We start from the raw sequence: 23,813 nt of genomic DNA, 5'->3' as shown, positions 1-23,813 counted from the left end.
ACTTAACTCGCAAATCTATTAAAGATCGGACAAGATTAAGAATCTGACTCAAGTCCTACATAACAGTTACCTAGTTGCCAAGACTACAAAATTACAATACGGCAGTCAGAAATAGTTCCAATACTGGTACTCCACCCTACTTAATATCTGGTTGGATATTGGCTTAGCTATTCTATGATCTTCTATCGTACGGTTGGTATGAAGCACACCTTTGGATGTGTAATAGATAGCTGATGGGAGTGGCCAAGATATCTGGATATAACAGCAGTCCCGCCCACTGAGGGGTTTCTAGTCTCCCCGAGGGCGACTATAGTCTCCCTATCCACGGGGTATAACGTACGTCACGGGATGGCCAGACACATTCGGTGGTCGCAAAGATCTATCAGCCGCAACGCGCAGACACATTCGACGCGCCGCGGAAAAATCAGCCGTCCGCGCGGTCCTATCAGCCGCGACGCGCAGACAAATTCGACGCCGCGCGGACCTATCAGCCGCTCGCGCGGAAAAATCAGCCGTGGGACAGCGCCATCAGGTGTCTCACTACTGCCTTCAGAGAGCGCTGGAAAGGCCGCGCCAAGGTAGGTCCTCCACAATTTCCTTCTCTAGCGTCATATAGAGACATCGACTGGTAATCTAACTAGGCCTATCAGGTGCCAGACTATCTTATGGTCATCCGGAGCCAAAAATAATCGGCAGGTCTTCAAAGTAAGTCGAGATATAGGGAGAACAGTTCTAGATCGGTGACACACCACATCGAAGTTATCAAGCTAAACAGTGGCCGATGCCGTATTTTGGGCCATTAGAAGCAAAGACATCTGCGGTTTTGACGTCTTTTAGTGTGATTGGGTGTCCAGAACAACGTAACATACTCTGGAATTGATATAATATGCCCACAGAGCGAAAATATGTGATACCGCTATATAACGCCCCCCTCCCCATTTTCTAGTAAAGTTACGGCCCATATCTTATACATGTAGTAGTATAGTAAACATTAACAGGCAGTAGTGTCTTTGTCGCCTCGGGTGATTTTGGCGAAATGCGGGGAATACCTTCTGTCACTTTAAGGGATTATCCTCATCTAGATGATTCAACGAACATCTCATACGTTTCTCGCAAGATTGTTTATCATATTGCTAGTATAACTATTACCCAGGTATAATGTGTCACTGCAAATACTAGTAATCAACCCTGATGTTTTTCAGAAATGCCTCGTCGACTCAGGTTGACACTATATCCACAGAAAAGGTGTAGAAACAAAGCAGCGGGCACCTGGAAAGCAAACACAGATTGCGAAGTTGAAGATGTATGGGTAACAGAAGATAACACTGGCATTGATGACAGCACTGCAGCAAGTCCCGGGCAGAAAGAAACACAACTCTCCTGGTCAACTCCTACTCAAGCTAGCGTCAATGACACTTTTTTCTGGACTGTAGGCTTCTCTCCCTTTATACGAAAGGCGCTAAGCAACGGAAATCATACAATGTACAACTTGAATATTCAAATAACTCCATATTTGCAGTAGAAATCTATATTCATAGAGATATGTATTGAATAGATTATTCGTCAATTTTGGTACTATGCAGTATGTTTGAAATAGCACATGATATTAGATGAAGACAATACTTTGTCAGGTTCTGGTTGTTATATTTACAGATTTAAGTAATGGACCATCTCAGCGTTGCATCATTGTACTGACCATCTGTAGTGCACCTGTATTTCCTGAAATGTTAATCCAAAAATGACACACAAAATATAGCTATATATAACTACATTTATTCTGGTTGTTTACAACATATTTATTTGCTGACTTGCAATACCATGTTCTTGATCTTGTTATACATCACTTGGCAAATGACTATGTTGTAATCATATTGCACTGTTGCTTAATTTATTGCTATAGATTACAAATTAAAGTATTCTGATCGTATATTAATATTGACTCTTGAAAAAAGAAGAACAAAGTCAAAACCAGTCAAATACCGAGTCTCGACGCCATCATTTTCCCCAACACTACAGATGAAAATATGTCACTGTACAGGTGCATTATACATGAGGTATACCTTCTTGTGAAACAACAAATGTAATTATATGAACCAGAATTACTGCATGATTACACACAAGTTCTTCCCTTTTATGCAACTTGTGTTCACACTTGTAACACTGACAAACGTCTTTACTCTGGGATTGTCATGGGTTCTGTGATGATGTTTTAGGACTTCTTATATTATGACTTAAAGGAATTTCCACATTTGTTACAAAAATCCCAATCTGAGTGCACTATCATGTGCTTCTTCACTTGAACTCTTTCTGACAAACTGGGCACTCCTTGGATGATTGAACTAAGTGATCCTGAAAGTCTCTAGCATAAATAAAGTCTTTATTGCAGAACCCACACTAAATTGCTGGTCCTTTATCAGCCCCATGGCAGCGACGCTTGTGTTCATCTAGTGAACCACTGTTCGCTTAGCACTTGCCATGTGTACACAGACTGTACTGTAGTCCTGCGTGTGGGGGAGGAGACATCCTTTTCTACATCTTCAGCTGGCACAACCACACCAGGTAGGTCATCGGACTCGTTGGACGATTCCAAAGACACTGAACCCTCACTGGATCCACTGGTGCTGGTGTTTGAACGGGATCCACTTGTGCTGTTACTTGAAGACCAGGTGTATCCTGTCCCTTCCCAAGGCATGGCTTGTCAGGTGGTTCTACACCTCCCTCCTGAAGGCTGGACTCGTAGGGTGGAACATGTGGTTTTACATTTGTGGTCACATGCCCAAACCTGTTCTACTCATCAAACTCCATGGCTGAAATGCAAATTCCAAAAATGAATGCCTTTGTCTGGATAAACATTGATGACTATGTATCTTCATTTAAATGGCCACAACAATATCGCTTCTTATGGCTTTAATACTGCTATAAGATATGTTGACATCGTTCTACACATGGTGGCTCGTACTGAAGGATGGGGGAGGGGGCGTTATATAGCGGTATCACTTCTACCACATATTTTCGCTCTGTGGGCATATCATATCAATTCCAGGGTATGTTACGTTGTTCTGGACACCCAATCACACTAAAAGACGTCAAAACCGCAGATGTCTTTGCTTCTAATGGCCCAAAATACGGCATCGGCCACTGTTTAGCTTGATAACTTCGATGTGGTGTGTCACCGATCTAGAACTGTTCTCCCTATATCTCGACTTACTTTGAAGACCTGCCGATTATTTTTGGCTCCGGATGACCATAAGATAGTCTGGCACCTGATAGGCCTAGTTAGATTACCAGTCGATGTCTCTATATGACGCTAGAGAAGGAAATTGTGGAGGACCTACCTTGGCGCGGCCTTTCCAGCGCTCTCTGAAGGCAGTAGTGAGACACCTGATGGCGCTGTCCCACGGCTGATTTTTCCGCGCGAGCGGCTGATAGGTCCGCGCGGCGTCGAATTTGTCTGCGCGTCGCGGCTGATAGGACCGCGCGGACGGCTGATTTTTCCGCGGCGCGTCGAATGTGTCTGCGCGTTGCGGCTGATAGATCTTTGCGACCACCGAATGTGTCTGGCCATCCCGTGACGTACGTTATACCCCGTGCTATCGTACGGTTGGTATGAAGCACACCTTTGGATGTCTCTAGTTAGCCCATGGCTACTTCCTCTCAGCCAATGGGAAGCCCCAATTTTCTGTGGTTATATTCACATAGTGTGGGATATCAGAAAAGTGTGAGTGATATCTGTGGGTAATATAGAAAAACTGTGGGTGATATAGAAAAACTGTGGGTGATATAACCATGTGACCTATTCTGACCAATCCCTGCTCTAATTTCTAATTGCCCGGGGATTTGGGACTCTCCCCATATGTTTTACTCGCCTTGTCTGTGCTGGCCTTGCAGCTGTTACTTGTTTGTCAGCATGTCCAGCAAAAAGAGAGATTTCTGGACTTTCAGGACAAAATAAAGTAACGTTTAGTAGAGCGGCTGAACTAGGGAAGCTTCGGGGAAGTATGCCATGGGCTAAATTAGATAGCTGATGGTATTGGCCTCGATATCTGGAAATAACAGCAGTCCCGCCACCTTGGGGTTTCTAGTCTCCACTCGGGCTTCGCCCTCGGGGAGACTAGAAACCCCTCAGTGGGCGGGACTGCTGTTATATCCAGATATCTTGGCCACTCCCATCAGCTATCTATTACATAGCTTTGCAGAATTAAGCAGGCGCCACCTCTACCACCTGACGTCTACCTTGTTTGCAGGCTAGCAAGGCAAGCCTTAGCCGGTAAAGGCCATATGGGAAAATATGGACTAACGGTGGTACAAGAAATATGGCTCCAACCCCAAATCCTACCGCCAAGTAAGGGGAATTACCATAATCGAAGAACCAGTAGATATATGGGTCTCCGGGAAGATTTGTTCCTCCGGCCGCCCAGTAAATGGCCGTGAAGACAACATAGATTAAGACCTCCACTGAGAGATGGATGAAGTGTAAGAATCGGACAGGAAGTCCAGAAAGGAGGATATCGATGAGTGCAAACACGCAGTTTAGACTATGTGTGGCAACATCCATCAAATCGTGTTGCTGACCGTTGTATACGGCGGCGTAATGCAATAAGGTGATTGCGAATGCCTGCGAAATGCTCACATTACAAACTACCCACTCTACTTTTAAGTACCAGGGTAACTTGTGCAATCCATTGTCGTTTGTCGTTTTGGTACCGCTGTGCATGTCCTCGCCATCAGCTCGTGAGTTTCCGGTGGTCGTTTCCATTTCTTGGCTACTCTTCGGACGCCCTCGTGTGTTCTCGGTGTTCGTCGGACTTTGAACAGGCCGGGACCAGGCCTCAACAAGAGCTTCGCCTCGGTCTTGACCGTTGTCCCTTGTCTTGGCAAAATAGGAATAGAGAACGACTCCGCAGGACCATGTGAAGTGGAACGTCAGGGCGTGGAACCCCCAAAGGGTGAAGTAGACGGGGATTTGGGGGTAAAAGTAAACAGTCCATTGAAGAAGAAGGAAAGTCAACAGCAGGGCTGCGATGACACATCGGTAGATCAGGAACGGAACGTCATTCTTGAACCACTGTAACAAAATACAAACCATGCAGAAGAGGCTACAGATTTTTTCACACAACGCCTCTGAACCTGTAAATTCAAAGCGATGTCATCTCTTTTCTGAATACTTTCTGAGTTACCTCATGAATTAACTTCGAACAGTCTCAACAGAATAAAGAAAAGGGACTAGATTTAACGTCACTCACCGGCGACTTGTAGAAGTCTGACGGGTCCGAGTGCTGCAGACGGAACGACTGGAGCAAGGTTTCCTTACTGCAAGCCATCACAGTCGATGATGGGTCCAAACAGGTGTTTAACTTATAGATCTGACGCAAGAATGAGTCCTTTACTAACCAGTAGATGATTAGATGTGTTGCATGTGGTTTGTGACGTTTTCACGACGTTCAAGAGTCTGTCCACAAACTGTTTGATAAGGACCCACCAACTCAAGTGGGTTTGTTCGCCCATTACGTGCCTGACTAACCCTTGTGTTGGGCGATTTCTATAGTGAATGATCCAAGCTATGCCAGATTGTGAGATATGCTTGTTAGAAGTTATCATCAACTCTCGATCTCCAGACTGGATCAATGAAGATTTAGAAATGTCCAGGGGGTGGATGTGGGCTCTTCTATTGATCTTCAATGAAAGGAGAGAAGGGCTATATTTAGGGACACACGGATTTTCATACCAGAGGTAAAAATAAATGTGACTACGTGGAAAATGGAAATACTGTCGTCAGGAAAAAGCTTATACCAACAGAGATTTTACGTTGAGAATTAACAAAATTGTAGTTTTTTTTTTTTACTTTGCTTTTGGACAGACAAGGACGACGTGGCACTGCACTCAAGATTATATAACTTATCTTAACAGCGCCACGTACAGAGAACAATATAGATAGGTTGTTATCCGCCTGTCGCCATACGTAATTTCTACCTATGACCCCGCCTCCTTACGTCATCATCATTTGTAAACACAGCTCGATAGTTGAAGTTCCAGTGGCGCAGCAGATCACGTGACCGCAACGTGTCCATGTCCTTATATTATTAGCTATCTACACTGTATAACACGCCTGGAAAGTTCTTTGTTGTTGTCAACACCTCAGATTACCGAGCTAAATAGTTCGTTGGCCACTGCTGTTTCTTTATGACCAACTACGACTCGGAGGTAATTTATAAGTGCATTTTACTGAAACAGAAGTATTGAAAAGCCGTGCATATTTCATCTGCTCAATCGTTGTGCTAAAACGTGGTATTGTAGTAATGTGTTGTAGTGTTTTATGTCTTATAGGACGATAGTAGGATTGCTATAAAGTCATACTCTGATCACAAGTTGACCTAAGGGGCAACCTTACGACTACTGGTTCGTGGACTACTCCTCCCACCCGGGGCGAGCGGCGTGCTTCATCGCGGGCAGCGCCCTCGTGGGCACCTCGGCTATCTACCTCTTCGTGTACGGACTGTACAGGCTTCGGGTCGCCATGGTAACGTGCGTGACGGGCGTCAAGGCCAGGAAGGTCGCTACGGTGCGAAGTATTTCCACCGACTCCACAAAACCCTGTATCACTTAAGAAGCCTGAATAACGGTCATCCTCATACACACACACACAACAACACACACACACACACACACACACACACAGTCAGACAGACATACACAAACACACACACACAGTCAGACAGACATACACAAACACACACAAACACGCACATACACACACGTACGCACACGCACACACACACAGACAAACACACACACATATACACACACACATACATACACACACAGACAGACAGACAGACACAAACACACACAAACGCACGCATACATACGCACAGAGAGACACACGTATGCACACGCACACACACACACACACATACACACACACATACACAGACACACAAACACGCACACAAACGCACACACACAGTTAACATTGGCTTCCCAACCTAAAGAAGAAGAAGACACACACACGCATATACACAGACACATACAAACACAAACAAATACACACACACAACACACACACACACACACAAACATACACACACACACACACACACACACACACACACACACACACACACACACACACAAACACCTTTTCCCGTTCTCACAAAGCCGCAGACTAAGCAACTCTGTGTGAAACGTATTTATTACCCCCTCTCCATCAAACTAGTAAATATAATGCTGTCCGACGACTTTATTTCGGGAGTAACCTAATAGGATTAACGAATTGAACAAACTGACGAAGACGCGCTGAAAAACTCACTTTTGTCTTCAGCAACTGCTAAGTAACGCCATGCCTTCTAACGTTAACACACATCGACATTCAACTATATCCCCTTCGACAATGTAAATATGTATGTCATAGTGGTACTTTATTTATGATGAACTGTAGAGTGATACACGTAGATGATATGTGACTCAAGAACCGTTTGAATAATTCTACAATAGCAAAATTTGTATACAGACTAGTTTCAATTGCATGCAAGGCAATTATATAAGGCAATTCGTGCAACCATGAAAACAATAATATTCAACAGTAACGATATCGTATAGATAAATTGATGATTAAATAGCGTGCATGTATAGCGGGCATCCGGAAAAAGAAAAACCCTTAGAGGATGTACGAATGGTAAATGTGCATTCAGATAGAGACACAAACATGTGTTAACAACAACCAATTAAAATGTCAATCAAAAATCAAACAAACAGTAACAAACGAAACAGTTTACCTCAAAATTAACAATACCAGTTAGAGTAGGAGTTGTAGTGCTTGGAGACGACAACTATATCGATATAGCGATGATACCCTTTGAATACATAAATATATTGTATATGTTGTTGCTGTATTGTTAAGCTTTAGTAGCTAGTCTCCATAGTGAAAGGTAAATAGAAATAAAGCTTCTTTCTTGCATAAGAATTGTAATCCTGGACTGTTTTTTTGTGTGATGAAACACCATAGCAACAAGCTACAGATATATCTTCCTGTGGGACGACATATTTTTACACGGCGTCACGCTATAGAGACGAAGTAGCTTGTTACTGTCGGTTATATCCAAGCACTTGCCAATGCTGTGGCAACTTAACTCACAAATTTAAGATCGGTCAAGATGGAGAATCTGATTCAAGTCCTACTTAACAGTTACCTAGCTGCAAAGACTTCAAAATTACAACCAAACAGTCAGAAATAGTTCCAATACTATAAACGTGTGGTTTTTATTTCGCGCTAAGGCGAAAATGGAGTGTTCGCGGTGGTTTAAGTTCGCGGCAGCTCTATAGTCACATACTCTTTCAGTGTGGGACAAAAATGTTCGCGGTGAAAGGGTCGCCGCGAAAACCGCGAACATAAACAACCGTGAGCATTTCTGCATTAACAGTATTTCACCCAAACATCTGGTGGAAGATTGGATAAAATATACTATCGTACGGTTGGTATCAAACACTTTATATAGCTTTGCAGAATTAAGCAGGCGACACTTCAACCACCTGAGGTCTACCCTGTTTACAGGCTAGCAAGGCAAGCCTTAGCCGGTACAAGCCATATGTGAAAATGTGGAATAACGGTGGTACAAGAAATATGCCTCCAACCCCAAATCCTACCGCCAAGTAAGGGGAATTACCATAATCGAAGACCCAGTAAATATATGGGTCTCCGTGAAAATTTGTTCCTCCGGCCGCCCAGTAAATGGCCGTGAAGATAACATAGATTAAGACCTCCACTGAGAGGTGGATGAAGTGTAAGAATCGGACAGGAAGTCCAGAAAGGAGGATATCGATGAGTGCAAACACGCAGTTTAGAGCATGTGTGGCAACATCCACCAAATCGTGTTGCTGACCGTTGTATTCGGCGGCGTAATACAATAGGGTGATTGCGAATGCCTGCGAAATGCTCACATTAAAAACAATCCACTCTACTTCTAGGTACCAGGGTAACTTGTGCTGTTCATTGTCGTTTGTCGTTTTGGTACCGTTGTGCATGTCTCGTGAGTTTCCGGCGGTCGTTTCCATTTCTTGGCTACTCTTCGGACGCCCTCGTGTGTTCTCGGTGTTCGTCGGAACAGACCGGGACCGGGCCTCAACAATAGCTTCGCCTCGGTCTTGACCGTTGTCCCTTGTCTTGGCAAAATAGGAATAGAGAACGACTCCGCAGGACCATGTGAAGTGGAACGTCAGGGCGTGGAACCCCCAAAGGGTGAAGTAGACGGGGATTTGGGGGTAAAAGTAAACAGTCCATTGAAGAAGAAGGAAAGTCAACAGCAGGGCTGCGATGACACATCGGTAGATCAGGAACGGAACGTCATTCTTGAACCACTGTAACAAAATACGAACCAGGAAAGGCTACAGATTTTCTCATGCAACACTTCTGAACCTGTAAACTTAAAGCAATGTCATCTCTTTTCTGAATACTTTCTGAGTTACCTCATGAATTAACTTCGAACAGTCTCAACAGAATAAAGAAAATGGACTAGATTTAACGTCACTCACCGGCGTCTTGTAGAAGTCTGACGGGTCCGAGTGCTGCAGACGGAACGACTGGAGCAAGGTTTCCTTACTGCAAGCCATCACAGTCGATGATGGGTCCAAATAGATGTTTAACTAATAGATCTGGCGCAAGAATTGGTTCTTCACTATTCAGTAGATATTTAGATGTGATGCATGTGGTTTGTGACGCATTCACAATTAAAACGCAGTTTCTGCCCTCAGTACTGTTTGATAAGGATCCCTCAACTCAAGTGATCTATGTTCGCCTATTTCGTGCCAGACTAACCCTTGTGTTGGGCGATTTCTATCGTGAATTATCCCAGGTCTGCTAGATTGTGAGATATGCTTGTTAGAAGTTATTATAAACTCTCCAGACTGGATCACTGATGACCTAAAACTATCCAGGGGGTGGATGTGGGCTCTTCTCTTGATCTTCAATGACAGGGCGAGAAGGGCTACATTTAGGGACACCCGGATTTCCATACCAGAGGTAAGAATAAATGTGACTACGTGGAAAATGGAAAGACTGTCGTCAGGAAAAAGCTTACTTTACGTTGAGAATGTACAAAAGGGAAATATTCTTTTTTTTTACTTCGCTTTTGGACGGACAAGGATGACATGGCACTGCACTCAAGTTTTCATAACTTATTTTAACAGTGCCATGTACAGAGAACAATATACCCATTTTTACATCAAGGTGGAATGTACATTTCAAAATGCATTCCGGCGTCTGTACTGATTGTTCACTGTCACTAAAAGAACTACGTGATTTGAGAGAGCCTCATACTACAAGTTAGAGATGATCTTAAAGAAGGGTTGTTGTCCGCCTGTCACCATTACGTAATTTCTACCTATGACCCCGCCTCCTTACGTCATCATCATTTGTTAACACAGCTCGATAGTTGAAGTTCCAGTGGCGCAGCAGATCACGTGACCGCAACGTGTCCATGTCCTTATATTATTAGCTATGTACACTGTATAACACGCCTGGAAAGTTCTTTGTCGTCGTCAACACCTCAGATTACCTAGGTAAATGGTTCCTTGGCCACTGCTGTTTCTTTAGGACCAACTACGACTCGGAGGTAATTTATTAGTGCATTTTACTGAAACAGAAGTATTGAAAAGCAGTGCATATTTCAGCTGGCTTGATCGTTGTGCTAGAATAATGGTATTGTAGTAATGCCTTGTGGTGTTTCTGGCTTGTAGGACGATAGTTTTGGCTTGTAGGACGATAGTAGAATTGCTATGAAAGTCATACTCTGATCACAAGTTGACCTAAGGCTGAGGTTACAATCGTTTGCTGCGGTGACAAAGATGGCGTGATCTTTACGGCAGACTTTTTTTTAACGCTTACCTTATAATCATACAAACGCGTCGCTATTTGTGCCATTCTAGTAAAGATGTAAGTTGTAAATCTATGTTGTTCCACTCATATGCATTCTCTCTTCTTGAGGTTTCTTGAGCAGACTACCACTGCTACACATATATAATGTTGTCAGTTTATAAATGTCGCAGTTTATTGCAGCTAAGTTTATTGCAGCTAAGGTGCCGAGAATTTCTCTGACATGTGTCAACAAACGTTTTTAGAACATTAACAAATTTATTGAGAAGAAAAGGTGACAAAACCATGTTATTGTGTCGTCGTTTGCAAACGGTATTTGGACTCGCCAACTCCGATTCAATAACGCCTAGCGTTTTGCTACCTTTGTGGATGTCTGTTAGGAGAGTGGTTTGACCGGATCGACTAGTGTTCCCGTCTGAGTCACCCAGGATCTCTGAAAGGTCACAGGTTATCCAGGGAGGGCTGCCCTCGTTTGTGCGTTACAAGTAGTGGCATTATATAAGAGAATGGGCATTAACTATTAGTAAATTATTGTGACACATCAGCGTGCTTGTAGTTTTCGTCTTGTCCGCAAGGCTGACAAAACCTTATTCTGGTTCACAGGTTCTGTATTGAGTAGTCTAGCTATACTATAGATGTATCTGGTCGCGTGAGGAAACGGTAAAGTTGAGGCTATTGCATATTGAAAAATGATTTCTTCATATTTGCCTCCAAGATTTAGGTTCAGCCATATTCTACTTGGCGCTTCTCCCGAGCGACATTTCTTCGACATCACCGTCCACGTAGCATAATGCAGGTGTGACGACAACAGGACAATATGGAAGAAATCGCTCCACTCAAAGAAGAGGACCTGTTCCCCTGTCCATTCTATGACCGCAGGGATCTACAGATCCTCCGCCTGGTGGTCATCCCGCTCCTACTGTACCTGTCTGACATCATCACAGACGTACTGCTGGCGGCACAGTACTACAGGAGCGGGGACACTGTCTGGTCCTCCTGGACACTGGGACTTGTCGTCTTGTCCTTCATCATTATGAACGTGTCCTCCGCATGGCTGAATAGGAATGAGGCTAAAGCTAAATCTGCCATGATCCGGCGCGGCTGGTGTTTTTCATACCTCCTACAGATTGGGATATTCCTGGAGTATGGAGACCTGCTGGTCAAGTTGTGGAGGAGGCAGTTCATCCGGGTCCGTGGAATATCCGTGTTGAAGAACATGTACAACCTCCCCATCCTGCACATGATGGGCGCCATGTTGGAGAGTATCCCTCAGCTGTGTCTGCAGATCTGCATCATCGCCATCACTGGTCAGAAGATCAGCTTCCTGAAGATGATCACTATGGCGCTGTCCCTGCTGTCCGCTGTCAAGGCAGCTGTCGTACTGCTGTACTACACGTCATCACTAATGGTGGAGAAGCTCACAGGTGGACTTGTAGCCAGGGTGGTGTTGATCTTCATCTGGAAACTTATTGAAATCAGTGCCCGTGCTCTTGCCATCGGGCTGTTTGCATCCGCCTTTAAGGAATGGGTGGTGGTTCCCATCGGAGTTCAATGGCTGTCCATAATGTTCGTGACCTTCTGCACGGATGAAGACGACCAAGGTTGCGTGGATGTGTTCTTCAGCGGTTTAGCTATGGCCTTAGACACGGGGACGACGATAAAGACCCTGGATCACAAGCGCAGGTTCTGGTTGAACACCGTGCTGACGCTGGTCGGGAACGTCGCCATGGTGTCCGTCTGGGTGTCGCAGAGAGCCGGGAAGGACTGGTTCGACATGCCGGCTCTGATGTACGTGGTGCTCGGGTCCGTGATGGGAGCGGTGATCGGCGTAGTGGAGATGGTGATACGGGGAGAGATCACGTGCTGCTCTGACGACACTGAGGATTACGAAACAGCCAATGTCATAACAGCTAAACAGGACCAAGAAGATGAGAATCCGTCGGACTTGGAAGAAGAAGACGCAGTGTAGAATATGTACAATGGGTGCAATCAAAATCCCAATTCAGGTCTTTTCCGGTCTACTTATAATGGTCTACTTATACAAGACGATGTATGCCTTAAGGATATTTGTATGTTGTTGTTTAGGGTGTTTCATATAGAATCCGGAAATGTTGTGAACTGGTTATCCAAGCATGATAGTAATAATGTTGTTCAAATTTTTCGTGTGCATTTTTCTATTCTCCGATCGATAGACGCAAAAATGCTTTGTCCATACTATTGTAGTATCTTGCAGTATTCCTTAAAATCATGTACGTACAAACCCAATGAATTGATAAACAATTAATTTTTAGTTGCTGAATAACGCAATCAATTCATGTACGTATCACCAAGTAGTTCTGAATGAAAAGATTGACAAAGTTAAGAGTGTAATAAATGTCTTGAAATGTGTTAATGTGGTTGTCGTGCAAATGTACATGATTTCTGCTGTAGAAAGTTGAACCACGAGATGACACTAAATAACATTGTTTGGTTTGAGGTGGTGCCTACTCTCCAAGCAGAGGTTGGTGGGGAAGATTGTGACCTTTTTATCATATGCCCCGTTTCTTGGCCGCTCTGGCCTCTCTCTTGGTGGGGAGAGCGGACAAGAAACGGGGCATAAGATAAAAGGTCACAATCTTCCCCACCAACCTCTGCTCGGAGAGTAGTGGTGCCATGGTCATAGAAAGAACAATGGGGACAAAGGTCTATGTGTCGGTGCTGCTTCGTTGTAAAGCCCCGTCACCATAAATGACGACAGGCGATAGCGACTCATTGTTTGCAGGAGAGCCGTAGATCTCCGACCCGGCAATATCCGGTCTTTGTCTCGGCAGCCCTCCAGACCTGTCAATAACAAAGTTCGACTGAGGTATATCTCAGGTCAATCACTTCAGGTGTAAGACTCAACATTTTAGTGAAAGGGGCCTAGATCTAGGGTGACAAAGTGATATTAAGAACACTCACATTTTGAGCTGTTATTAAGGAACAACTGGACTGCATTTTCATCATGGTGTAGATGTTGGCACATATGTACATTGCTAAATACTGAATTTCGAACGGTTGACCTCGGCTTGATATCAACATGGTCACATAGGGCTCCCAAGACCCAACCTGACTCTATCCACACTTCGGTATCAAAGCAAAACAAATTTGAGTGATTTCTTGTCCATAATAAAACACTCATATAGACCGGCTTGACCTTTGATTTAGGATTTAAGGTCGTAAACATGATTGTTTGCTTTGTCACAATTGCCCACGAAGCTAAGATTTTATATTTACAATCACTTGACTTTTCCGGTCGGAGCATAAACATATACGACACACAGTGGACTAAAGAGCAAGGCGAAAATGAGGCAGATTCGCGTTGTTCTAGTCGTCCTGGTAGCTTGTCTACCTGGGTGCAGTCTCGCGGCGGGAGGGCTGGCGACAGCCGGGGACGGTGCGGCACGGTACCGCCGGGGTGTGACTGACAATGGTAGGTAGAAACAGGGGTAGGACCAGGCAACAATCATACTGAACCACTCCATAACCAAATTTGATAAGAATCCAACTTGACGAAATCTACATTCCTTTGGAGCTAAGCAATGCCACCTTTAATTCCTTCACGAATTGTATAATCGATCTACTTTGCGTCTTTCAATTTTTCTGAAACAGTTGCACGGTGTCCTCTTGCTGGTCAATCAATGTTTTGTCTCCATTGTAGTGTTGATATACTTTGCTCTGACACGTACTACGCTCTCAGTGCAGGACTGCAGTGCCGAGCTAAACCGCCAGATAGAGCTGAACAGAGCACTTGAGGAGGAGAATGCGCAACTTACCCGGTTGTTGGTCGCACAACAGCCAGGAGGCCAACAGGAGGCAGACAGACCTTCATCAGTTCAAATCATCCGAACGGACGAGGGGGCAGAGACAAAGGGTCCAGGATTTGAACTCAGGTATTTCTTTTCCTTTGATGGTATCATACAGGAAGGCTCATGTGTGCATTTGTTTCAAAGGCAAATAACAAATAATGATAAGTTTGGACAGATGCGATAGCATAGAAAAATTGAGTGAGTATCTCTCTTGTTTCCATGACGTCAGACTGAGAGGGGGTGAGGCTGCTCACAGAGGCCGTGTGGAGTTGAAGGTTCATGGGTCAGAGGTGACAGACTGGGGGGTTATCTGTGACGACGGCTGGGACAAGCGGGAGGCAGATGTCGTCTGCAGGTTGCTAGGATACAGGTGAGTCATCATTCAATTTCGGAAGCAAATTATTCTTTACGACAATTTTTTTGTATATGACAATAAAGGATCAAATTCAGTAGACACAGTAAATGAGTTATGAGACATAAATTTTGTTAAAATCAATGTTTTAGCGAAGCGAAGCGACCGACTAAGAACTCACGTTTTGGCCACGGAGATCTTGACTTCATCGCGGACGACGTTCTCTGCATTGGGAACGAGACTAGTCTTCTAGAGTGTCGCCATGGCGACTGGTGGGGGTCGAACTGTGACCGGAGGGAAGTGGCGGGAGTCATCTGTCTGAGGGAAGATGGTATGTGCGACGTTTTGTGACGTTATCAAAATGAAGGTCCTGAAAAATTTCAAAATACACGAAAAGGGACAAAAAATAATCACAGTATTCGTTTCACGGATTTATATGGTCTATCATACAAATATGCATGCAGGTATGTACTAATATTCATTAGACCTGTCCGCAACAAAAATGCATAGATTACTGTCATGTTTTCCTTTGCAGTTAATCTGCTAGACGTAGGTCCGGAGGTCCCACAGCCAGTCTATGACTTCTGTTACCTTGGAAACGGGGAGTCGTATCGTGGCAGTCACAGTTCTACGGAAAGCGGCGCCCCCTGTCTGAAATGGAGTGAAACACTTGACAGGCCGTAAGCATTCAGTTTGTTCATGCTTTGTTCATTCTAAGCAGTACATAATATATACAATTTGTCAGTTCTGTAGATTTAGATTGGTAGCATTTTTACAACAATGTTGTAAACGGCCATGAATTAACTGGAATTTGTATCTATTCGTCTGTTTCTTGCCACATAGATTTAACACCCGTCGTTTTAGTAACGGAGAGCGCGGAATAGGCGATCACAACTACTGCCGTAACCCGGACGGCGACGTGCGCATTTGGTGCTATGTGGACGGCGAGGAGCGGTACGATTATTGTGACCTGCTCCAGTGTAACGGTGAGTGTCGGCTTTGTCCGCTCGTGTTGAAGGCAATTCAGCACCATACAACAGTATCCCTGTGTTTTAACACTAACGTAATACTCTAACAATGCTTTACTACGAAAACTACTGTAGAACCGTTATGGAGTAAACTTCGCTAACTTCATAAAAAATAACAGGATATAGTTTCCTGTACTATTCTATCCCCAAAAGACGGAAACTATTTCTATGACCTGCTCCAGTGAAATGGTGAGTGTCAGCTTTGTCCGCTCGTGTTGAAGGCATTTCAGCACCATACAATGGAATCCCGATGTTTAACACTAAACGTGATATTCTAACAATGCTTTACTACGTAATGACTGCAGATATCTCATTGCAATTACACGTAGACGTACTAGTACGTGATGTCATGCACAAATGTTTATGATTATAATGGACGAAGTGTGTAATTATGTCGCCATGTGTTTAAAAAGAGAAGAAGCTGCTAGAAATTAGATGTACGCTAGTACATTTGTGTAGTGTTTAGTACCATGTTAGATTAAAATGGTAACGTTTTAATCATTTTCCTTTCTCTCGTATTCATTACACCATGTATGGTCACCCATGTACTCGTATTCATCCCCCAGGGAAATGAATATGCAATTAAGATTTTTATTACTAATGACAATGATTATCTAAGTCACAATCATGCCATCTCCGTTCCACAGTTGACTGTTACACCGGAGATGGGCGTGAGTACCAGGGAGACCACCACACCGACAGGGAAGAGAACCTGTGCGTCAGGTGGGACCAGGTGGGCGCTCTGTCACACGGCAGTCCAGGTAAAGGTCATGTGGGGTTAGAGAACCAGGCTAGCTGGTTTTCAAGTTGCCAACCTGTACTACATGTGTATATGTGTGCGTCGATTTGTGTTGTTATTACATGTATTGATATTGATATTGAACAAGGTCATTACACGCGCGTGACACATGTGATGTCAGATACAAAAAGACATTTAAGTTTTACAAAACACGCATGTTCTTCGTCTTCAAATCGTTCTTTACTCACTCCCCCTCTCCGCCACAGGTGACCACAACAAGTGTCGTAACCCCACCGGTGCGGCAGAGCCCTGGTGCTACATCCGGCAGGGTGATGACGACTTCCGGCCCTCTGCCTGCGGCCTGACGAAGTGTAGTAACCCGGATTATGAAGGTCTGAGCGACAAAGACCCATCTCAAGTTGGTTTCTAGACTGAGGATGTATAGATAAAGTGAACTTGCAGAGCTCGCCCATGTGTTAGTCTGTGTTAGTTAACTGTGTCAGTTGGCTACCCTATGTAGCACTGCACATCCCATTTTTGCTTTTACTTGTCTTTGACCATATTAGTCATGTAGCCCTGATTGTAGTGCAGCCATTCTGAGCTGGCTACATTGTATGTTCGAAACGTTCGTTTGTTCGTTTGTTTTTTTATCTATGAAAAGCCAAATCAGCGAGCTGCCAGGGAGACCGGTTCAGATGCGAATCTGACAGGCTGTAAGTACTTTTTCTTTTTAATATTTTGCATTTAGCATTTTTTACACACCAGTTATATACCTTCATTTCTATCAATTACTTACAAGTAAATAGTCACCGCTGACTCTCTACCTTTTCCCGTGTTGGTCGCTAGGTGCATCCCTGCACTGTTCCAGTGTGATCATGACGTAGATTGTGATGATGGCAGCGACGAAGATGGATGTGGTGAGTGACATCATGCAACTCTGCATCTTCAACCGTCACCTTCCCAGAACGTTTCATGGGAATTTTCGTCATCTTTATGCGTTTTGTACTTCTTTCTAATGGTGTCAGCCTCACTTTAGAAAACCGTACAAAACACCATAGAAAGACGATAAAAAGAGTCAAAAGAAGACAGAGTCACACGTCTGCCTGGAGGTTAACATTTCTGTACCCTTCCAGATGACGGCACGGTTGGTGGATACCGCCTGTACCGCCAGGCGGCGCTAAAGGTCCGTCCGAAGGTGCACCTGTACCACCATGTGGACCCCGAGACATGCATGCAGCACTGCGCAGCCGCCAATGACGTCATCTTCACCTGTCGGTCCTTCGACTACAACAAGGAGCATCGGTCCTGCGCACTGTCGTGAGCAAGATTTTACACCTTTATTTCAAACGTTTTGGCTCAGTTTTAGAAAAAATATCAAACAGAGCTAGTTCTTGCAAGAAAAAATTATCTTATGTTCATTAAGACTTGAGAAGACACAGAACACGTAATCATTGAGATTTATACAATGTCATTTATTCTTCAGGTCCTTTAACATCGACGCTGCTGGAGGGTTAAACAGAGGCGCAGACTTTGACATGTTTGACCACTACGAACGGCTGGAACACGGTAAGGCAACGTCTCGCCAGCGTGATCCCTATATAGTAGCCATGCCATATGTTTAGTAATGTGTCTTCTACAGGCCGAATTCTGCATTCTGAAAGCAAATTGGACGTATATGCATTTGATTACCTCTGAAAGTTGTAACGAAAGATATCTTCAATTCCAGTCGGCAACTTCAACTGCACGCTGTTGCCCGACGGGCCGTATTTTCAGTGTGGGAACGAGAGGTGTGTGCAGGAGCGCATAGTGTGCGATGGGAACGACGATTGCGGTGACTTAACCGACGAGGAAACTTGTGGTGAGGAAACAAAATGAACACAATGCATGAATGAAATAGTGTTTAACACGCTAGGGAATAAATTTTTCATTATTTTTGGAAGACGTAAAACCGATAAAGCAAAATCAGGGCAGATAAATTTTTTGTGGTTTATTTCGCTCATTTTCTGAAAGATCACTAGTCGAAATTTTTCTGCCGTATTTTTCTGCCATTGCTTTTCCCTTTTTTCTGCCATTTCTTTGCCATGACGCGTTTTAACAGAAAGAGCGTATCACAATATCGCTAGGCAGCTTCATACATAGTGATATGGTGATATTGATATGAGTGACGTCGATGTTTACATGTCCGTTACCAAGGTGACCAGGTACCGTTTGAAGTCCGTCTGTCTGGCGGATTCTCGTGGTTCCAAGGTCGTGTGGAGGTCAGGCACAACGGGACCTGGGGACTGATCTGCGATGACTCATGGGATATCCAGGACGGTCACGTGGTGTGCCGGGAGCTGGGATTTCCACTGTGAGAACGTTATTTTCCCTCAAAGTAGAAGCTTTTTCTATGGCCGCCAAAGTTTGTTTGTTTGAATTGTAATTATTTCTCTGTGTAGTATGGTGTCAATCTAGACGCATTTGCACTTTAAAAGATCAATTTGAGTTTTTGCTGTATCTCTCTGTTCTAGCCTCTCCTTTGTCAGTTATAATGTTGCTGATTTGCGTTGATATTTATAGAGGGGCGGAGTGGACAGACGCGCGGTCCCGGTTCGGCGGGAACAGCCTCGGGTTCCTGCTGGACGAAGTGGTGTGTGACGGGTCCGAGTCGTCCCTGGCCCAGTGTGAGCACGACCCGTGGGGACAGCACGACTGCAGCTTCTTCGAGGTGGCAGGGGTCAGATGTCGGCTGGGAGAACCGGAAGGTAAGGTTAGGGGTCAGATGTCGTCTGGGAGAACGGGAAGGTAAGGTTAGGGGTCAGATGTTGGTTGGGAGAACCGGAAGGTGAGGTTAGGGGTCAGATGTCGGCTGGGAGAACCGGAAGGTGAGGTTAGGGGTCAGATGTTGGTTGGGAGAACCGGAAGGTGAGGTTAGGGGTCAGATGTCGTCTGGGAGAACGGGAAGGTAAGGTCAGGGGGTCATATGTCGGCTGGGAAAAGGGGAGGTAAGGTTAGGGGTCAGATGCCGGCTGGGAGAACCGGAAGGAAGGTCAGGTGTCAGACATCGGAATGGGGAATTGGAAGGTAAGGTTAACGTTAGGGTCAGACGTCGGCTTAGAAAACCAGAAGGTAAAGTTATTGGTCAGATGTAGGCAGGGGGAACCGGAAGGTAAGGCCAGGAGTCTGCAGATCCGGTGTTGGCTGGATAAAAGGTCAATCAGTGTTGGGCTTTAATGAGTATGCCAGGTGGGCCTGAGATACACGTAGACAGTTTTCAAACCTCAGACCTTTTCACAGTTTGTTCTTACTTGTGCTTCCGAACGAAAATATCTACTTATAGATGACGTCACATATTTACCTAATCATATGGCTGTGTTTATTTTGATATCTATGTTTCTCAGGATGCCGTCATTATGAGTTTCAATGCACCGTTCCCGGCATTCTCGGCAGCTGTGTTCCCAGGTCGTTTCTGTGCGACGGAGAGTCGGACTGCGGAGACGGAAGTGACGAAAGATTCTGCGGTGAGGCATAGACTTAGAAACAGAAAGCTGGGTATTGGAGGTTCTGTCGTGATGTAACGATACCTTAAACTGAACCTATCAAACCTCGTTCCCAGGACAACATGTGTCTCTCCTTAGTGCTGAAATGCCTTCAAATCTCTGGTGTTGAACTACTTAGTATGTAACTCATTCTTCTTGATTCGTTAATGGTTTCTTTGTGATAAACAGATTGAAAATGAAATTGCAGGGTTCACACCAACAACACCAAAGCCAACACCTGTAGAACCTCGTTCCCAGGAACTCCCATGCGGCACTACGGCCAACCTCCCGGCCCTGCGGGTTAAACGATCACGTGACTGGGAGTTCGTTGAACCCACCGGTGGTCAGGAAACAGGTGGGCCAATGCTGGCCTCTATCGTGGGGGGCTGGCCCGCCCGGAAAGGGGAGTTCCCCTGGCAGGTTAGTAACGAGTGTACTCATAATTGAGTGTTTGTTCCGTTTGCAAAATTTGAGAGTTGAATAAGAATTAGTGATGCAAAAATTGCTTACAGTAATTCTGGTTTCTTTCAGTGTAACGTTTTGTTCACTGTTTTCACGGTCACTTCTGTACCGTGAACGTATCTTCACCGTGATAATAAAACTGTTGTTATTATTTATGATTCCTTCACACGTTCACTTCCTTCATTAAGTGAAAATGTCGATTTTCCTTACACAGTGAAATTTTGCTACTGTGAAGATAAAGTGAATTACTTTATTTTGTAAGAGTGGACTTTTGTGCTACATTTTCTTTCCATCTTTCCCTTACCACACAGGTAGCAATTATGGAAGCTGGAAAGTACCACTCTTGCGGGGGTGTCCTGATCGACAATTGTTGGGTCCTGACGGCAGCACATTGCTTCGAACAGTGGGCTGGTGTTACTACATCTTCTGCTTTGTTTTAACGGTGTTTCCAATTATTTCGCCAGATTCCTTTGATAAATGAATATGTTAACGGTCAATATTTACCCTTCAAATATTGATGTACTAGTAATGTATGAAGGGTTATTGCTGTATTGACGTATTTTCACCTTAGATATCCTAACAAGACATACAGCGTCGTGGTGGGAGACTTGAACAAGAGGTTTGAAGAGGGGACAGAGCAGGAGTTTGAGATCCTTGTGGTCCATGTTCACGAGAATTACACAGAGGAGGTGACGGACTCCAACGATTATGACATCGCGCTTTTGCGGTAGGGCTTTCTTCCGTTTTCTCGGTTCTATTGCATCATCTACAATTATTTCATAACGGCAACATCGTTATAGCTGTTGCAATCATGATTGCCCGTGAATGATTTAATCAGGTTGGTGAAAGACTGAATAGCAAAGTTCTTAATTCACAACCACATTTAACAAGAGCCCACGTTTTGAGTACCGTCTGTTGTCACAAATCTATGAATGTCACTATTACTTTACGTTTGGGACCGCATTGGTAGCAGCAACACCTAGCTTCAGTGTGGAACATCGGCTCCTTTTAATATGTGGCTGTGAATAAAAACATTGTTATTCAATAATGATTGTCATGAACCCCATGAAATGATTTATTTCGCTATCTGGAAAAACTGAAATATTCTCTTCACACAACACCATACTGAGGCTTGTCATGAATATAGTATTACCAAATTTCCTGTCTCTGTATCTTGTATTTTCACGCAGGCTCCGTAAGAAGAACGGGCGGTGTGCCCAGCTGACTGACCACGTGCGAACGGCGTGCCTGCCCACCTCCGCCCACCAGTTCCACGACGGGTACAAGTGTGTCATCAGCGGATGGGGGAATACCAGTGCGTGTTGTTATTGTTTACCTGCTTGTTTGTTTGTTTGTTTGTTTGCTTTAGCATAGTACGATGAGTAAAAATCATTTCAGACGTGAAAAAGGCCAACAAAACATTGGACAGGTAGGCGTAGTCTACATCTTGGCCAAAGGGTTAGGCGCCACGTCTGTTCCTCTCCTTGGTGCTGAAACGCATTCAGACCACCAGATTGGGAGGATGCGTACGTACGAGGTGCGATCGCTCATACTCCGTTTTGGTACTCTACTGGACACTAGACGATGCCCAGTGACAGTGAATGGAGAGGTAACAACCTACAGTACTACAAAAGGAGTACCGCCACTTTTTGTCCTCCTTTCGCGACAGATCGTTGATACAGATGTAGCTATTGCAACCACTAACCTTTTCTGTAACATAATAATGTTATAACAACGATATTGTACTAGAGCCCACAGAAAGATAAGATTAGCTCACCAAGTTTTTTCCTATCCCTTTTCCACCAGACACAGATGAGTTCAGCCCCAATACGTTGATGAAAGCAATTGTGCCGCTGCTCCCCCATGCGGATTGTAGCCGTCGGTACAGGAACAAGATGACTTCTAGGATGTTGTGCGCCGGCTACATGCAGACGGGCGGTGTCGACACCTGTAACGTACGACAAAGTTTTGTCTTAAAGTGGACAAATTTTCTTTTTGTTTCCTATCATTTAGTTCAGGAGGTAGACGGCATTTTAAGACTACGCCTGAATAGAGGACATGATAATAATAAGTTTATTGCAAATTCATGCCCGTAGGCAAGTTGACAACAATTAATGACGATGCACAAACATAAAGTAAAACTATAGGCATACATGTGATACAAGCGACGAAGATTAAACTACTAGTCTACAATTAGTTTCTATATCTACAAAACTAATGCGGGGTTTGACTTCTTCTTTGAAAACAGTGAAAAATAAAAAGTCCAACGTTTTCGATCATGAGTGGTACATAAACCAAATGGACTCTGCATTAGTAAACAGTGTTTAAGTATCAAAAACCTTTATATCACGGGTTATCACTACTGTTACCTCCAGGGAGACTCGGGTGGCCCGCTGGTCTGTGAGCGGGACGGCAGGTGGACGGTGTGGGGCATCACGTCCTTCGGCTTCGGCTGCGCCTCACCGGGCTTCCCCGGCATCTACAGCCGCGTCACCGAGTTCCTGCCCTGGATCAACAACATCATCGGGGAAATCGTACAGCTACCTTAAGGGGCTTGTCTGTACGGGGATATAGAGCTTTTTATCGGACGATATTTGTCTTTAATTATCAAAGTAAAAAACTGTCACCACATCTCCACTCTCAGTAACGGAAAGTCAAAGCCTCTATTTGGAACAGGTTTTATGACCAGCGAGTCTCTTTTGTTCATATGAAAAGATTTTGCCCAGTAACGTTAAATTGCACGCAATCTGAATAAATACTGAACAACTATATTATGTACAACTTGGACTGCTTAATATTGTACATGTATCATATCTATCATAGAGGTAATTCTGTTGAAACTTATAGTTGCCTTCTTAAGCTCTTTTGAGTCTGAGATAGCGTGCCTTTGTTCAACTCCTTGTCAAAGATCGTAAGAATCAGTGACTTTAACGTTAAAGAGAAAACCGAAATGTTTATCTTTCACATGGAATGCTGCAAGTCATATCTACCATGCTATTCTTGCAATGTTATAGATCTTGCAT

The 23,813-nt window shown here is 44.3% G+C and overlaps 2 protein-coding genes and 2 long non-coding RNA genes across 6 annotated transcripts; 3 read left to right on the top strand and 1 right to left on the bottom strand.

The window, feature by feature from the left end:
• Window positions 1–325: 325 nt before the first annotated feature.
• On the top strand, window positions 326–1,977 carry LOC136443452 (uncharacterized). The gene is made up of 2 exons (XR_010757152.1): window positions 326–578; window positions 1,203–1,977. It is a non-coding gene; the product is annotated as an uncharacterized lncRNA (long non-coding RNA).
• Window positions 1,566–3,585, bottom strand: LOC136443458 (uncharacterized). The gene is made up of 2 exons (XR_010757153.1): window positions 3,336–3,585; window positions 1,566–2,807 (listed from the first exon to the last, which is right to left on the bottom strand). It is a non-coding gene; the product is annotated as an uncharacterized lncRNA (long non-coding RNA).
• Window positions 3,586–6,034: 2,449 nt separating this feature from the next.
• On the top strand, window positions 6,035–13,252 carry LOC136443441 (XK-related protein 9-like). Of its 2 annotated transcripts, none has more exons than XM_066440679.1 (2): window positions 6,035–6,201; window positions 11,580–13,252. In XM_066440679.1, exon 2 carries the CDS (start codon window positions 11,682–11,684, stop codon window positions 12,831–12,833), a length of 1,152 nt encoding a protein of 383 aa, XP_066296776.1. In that variant the 5' UTR covers window positions 6,035–6,201; window positions 11,580–11,681; the 3' UTR covers window positions 12,834–13,252. The 2 variants fall into 2 exon arrangements, with proteins under 2 accessions (XP_066296776.1, XP_066296784.1); XM_066440687.1 differs by lacking the exon at window positions 6,035–6,201 and adding an exon at window positions 10,451–10,604.
• An 884-nt stretch (window positions 13,253–14,136) lies between these two features.
• Window positions 14,137–23,559, top strand: LOC136443429 (neurotrypsin-like). Of its 2 annotated transcripts, none has more exons than XM_066440657.1 (22): window positions 14,137–14,315; window positions 14,583–14,775; window positions 14,921–15,061; window positions 15,196–15,374; window positions 15,579–15,723; window positions 15,887–16,029; window positions 16,719–16,832; window positions 17,077–17,202; window positions 17,472–17,523; window positions 17,657–17,727; window positions 17,944–18,127; window positions 18,294–18,376; window positions 18,537–18,668; window positions 19,004–19,160; window positions 19,370–19,554; window positions 20,191–20,310; window positions 20,537–20,748; window positions 21,102–21,193; window positions 21,362–21,517; window positions 21,981–22,105; window positions 22,597–22,745; window positions 23,166–23,559. In XM_066440657.1, the coding sequence occupies exons 1-22, from the start codon at window positions 14,189–14,191 to the stop codon at window positions 23,337–23,339; spliced, it is 3,060 nt and encodes a 1,019-aa protein (XP_066296754.1). In that variant the 5' UTR covers window positions 14,137–14,188; the 3' UTR covers window positions 23,340–23,559. The 2 variants fall into 2 exon arrangements, with proteins under 2 accessions (XP_066296754.1, XP_066296763.1); XM_066440666.1 differs by having other exon boundaries at window positions 14,239–14,315; window positions 14,588–14,775.
• Window positions 23,560–23,813: the final 254 nt, after the last annotated feature.

Source organism: Branchiostoma lanceolatum, chromosome 1 (assembly GCF_035083965.1).
Source record: "Branchiostoma lanceolatum isolate klBraLanc5 chromosome 1, klBraLanc5.hap2, whole genome shotgun sequence".
Classification (NCBI taxonomy): Eukaryota; Metazoa; Chordata; class Leptocardii; order Amphioxiformes; family Branchiostomatidae; genus Branchiostoma; species Branchiostoma lanceolatum.
The sequence above is the reverse complement of the archived record's forward strand: the minus strand, read 5'-3'. Positions and strand labels throughout refer to the sequence as shown.

Bases quoted from the DNA above. Each gene is read 5' to 3' on its own strand.
- LOC136443429 (XM_066440657.1), top strand. From the start codon at position 14,189: ATGAGGCAGATTCGCGTTGTTCTAGTCGTCCTGGTAGCTTGTCTACCT. The intron at 15,062-15,195 runs GTGAGTCATCAT...TCAATGTTTTAG, and splicing joins TGCAGGTTGCTAGGATACAG to CGAAGCGAAGCGACCGACTA. The intron at 19,161-19,369 runs GTGAGAACGTTA...TGATATTTATAG, and splicing joins CGGGAGCTGGGATTTCCACT to AGGGGCGGAGTGGACAGACG.
- LOC136443441 (XM_066440679.1), top strand. From the start codon at position 11,682: ATGGAAGAAATCGCTCCACTCAAAGAAGAGGACCTGTTCCCCTGTCCA.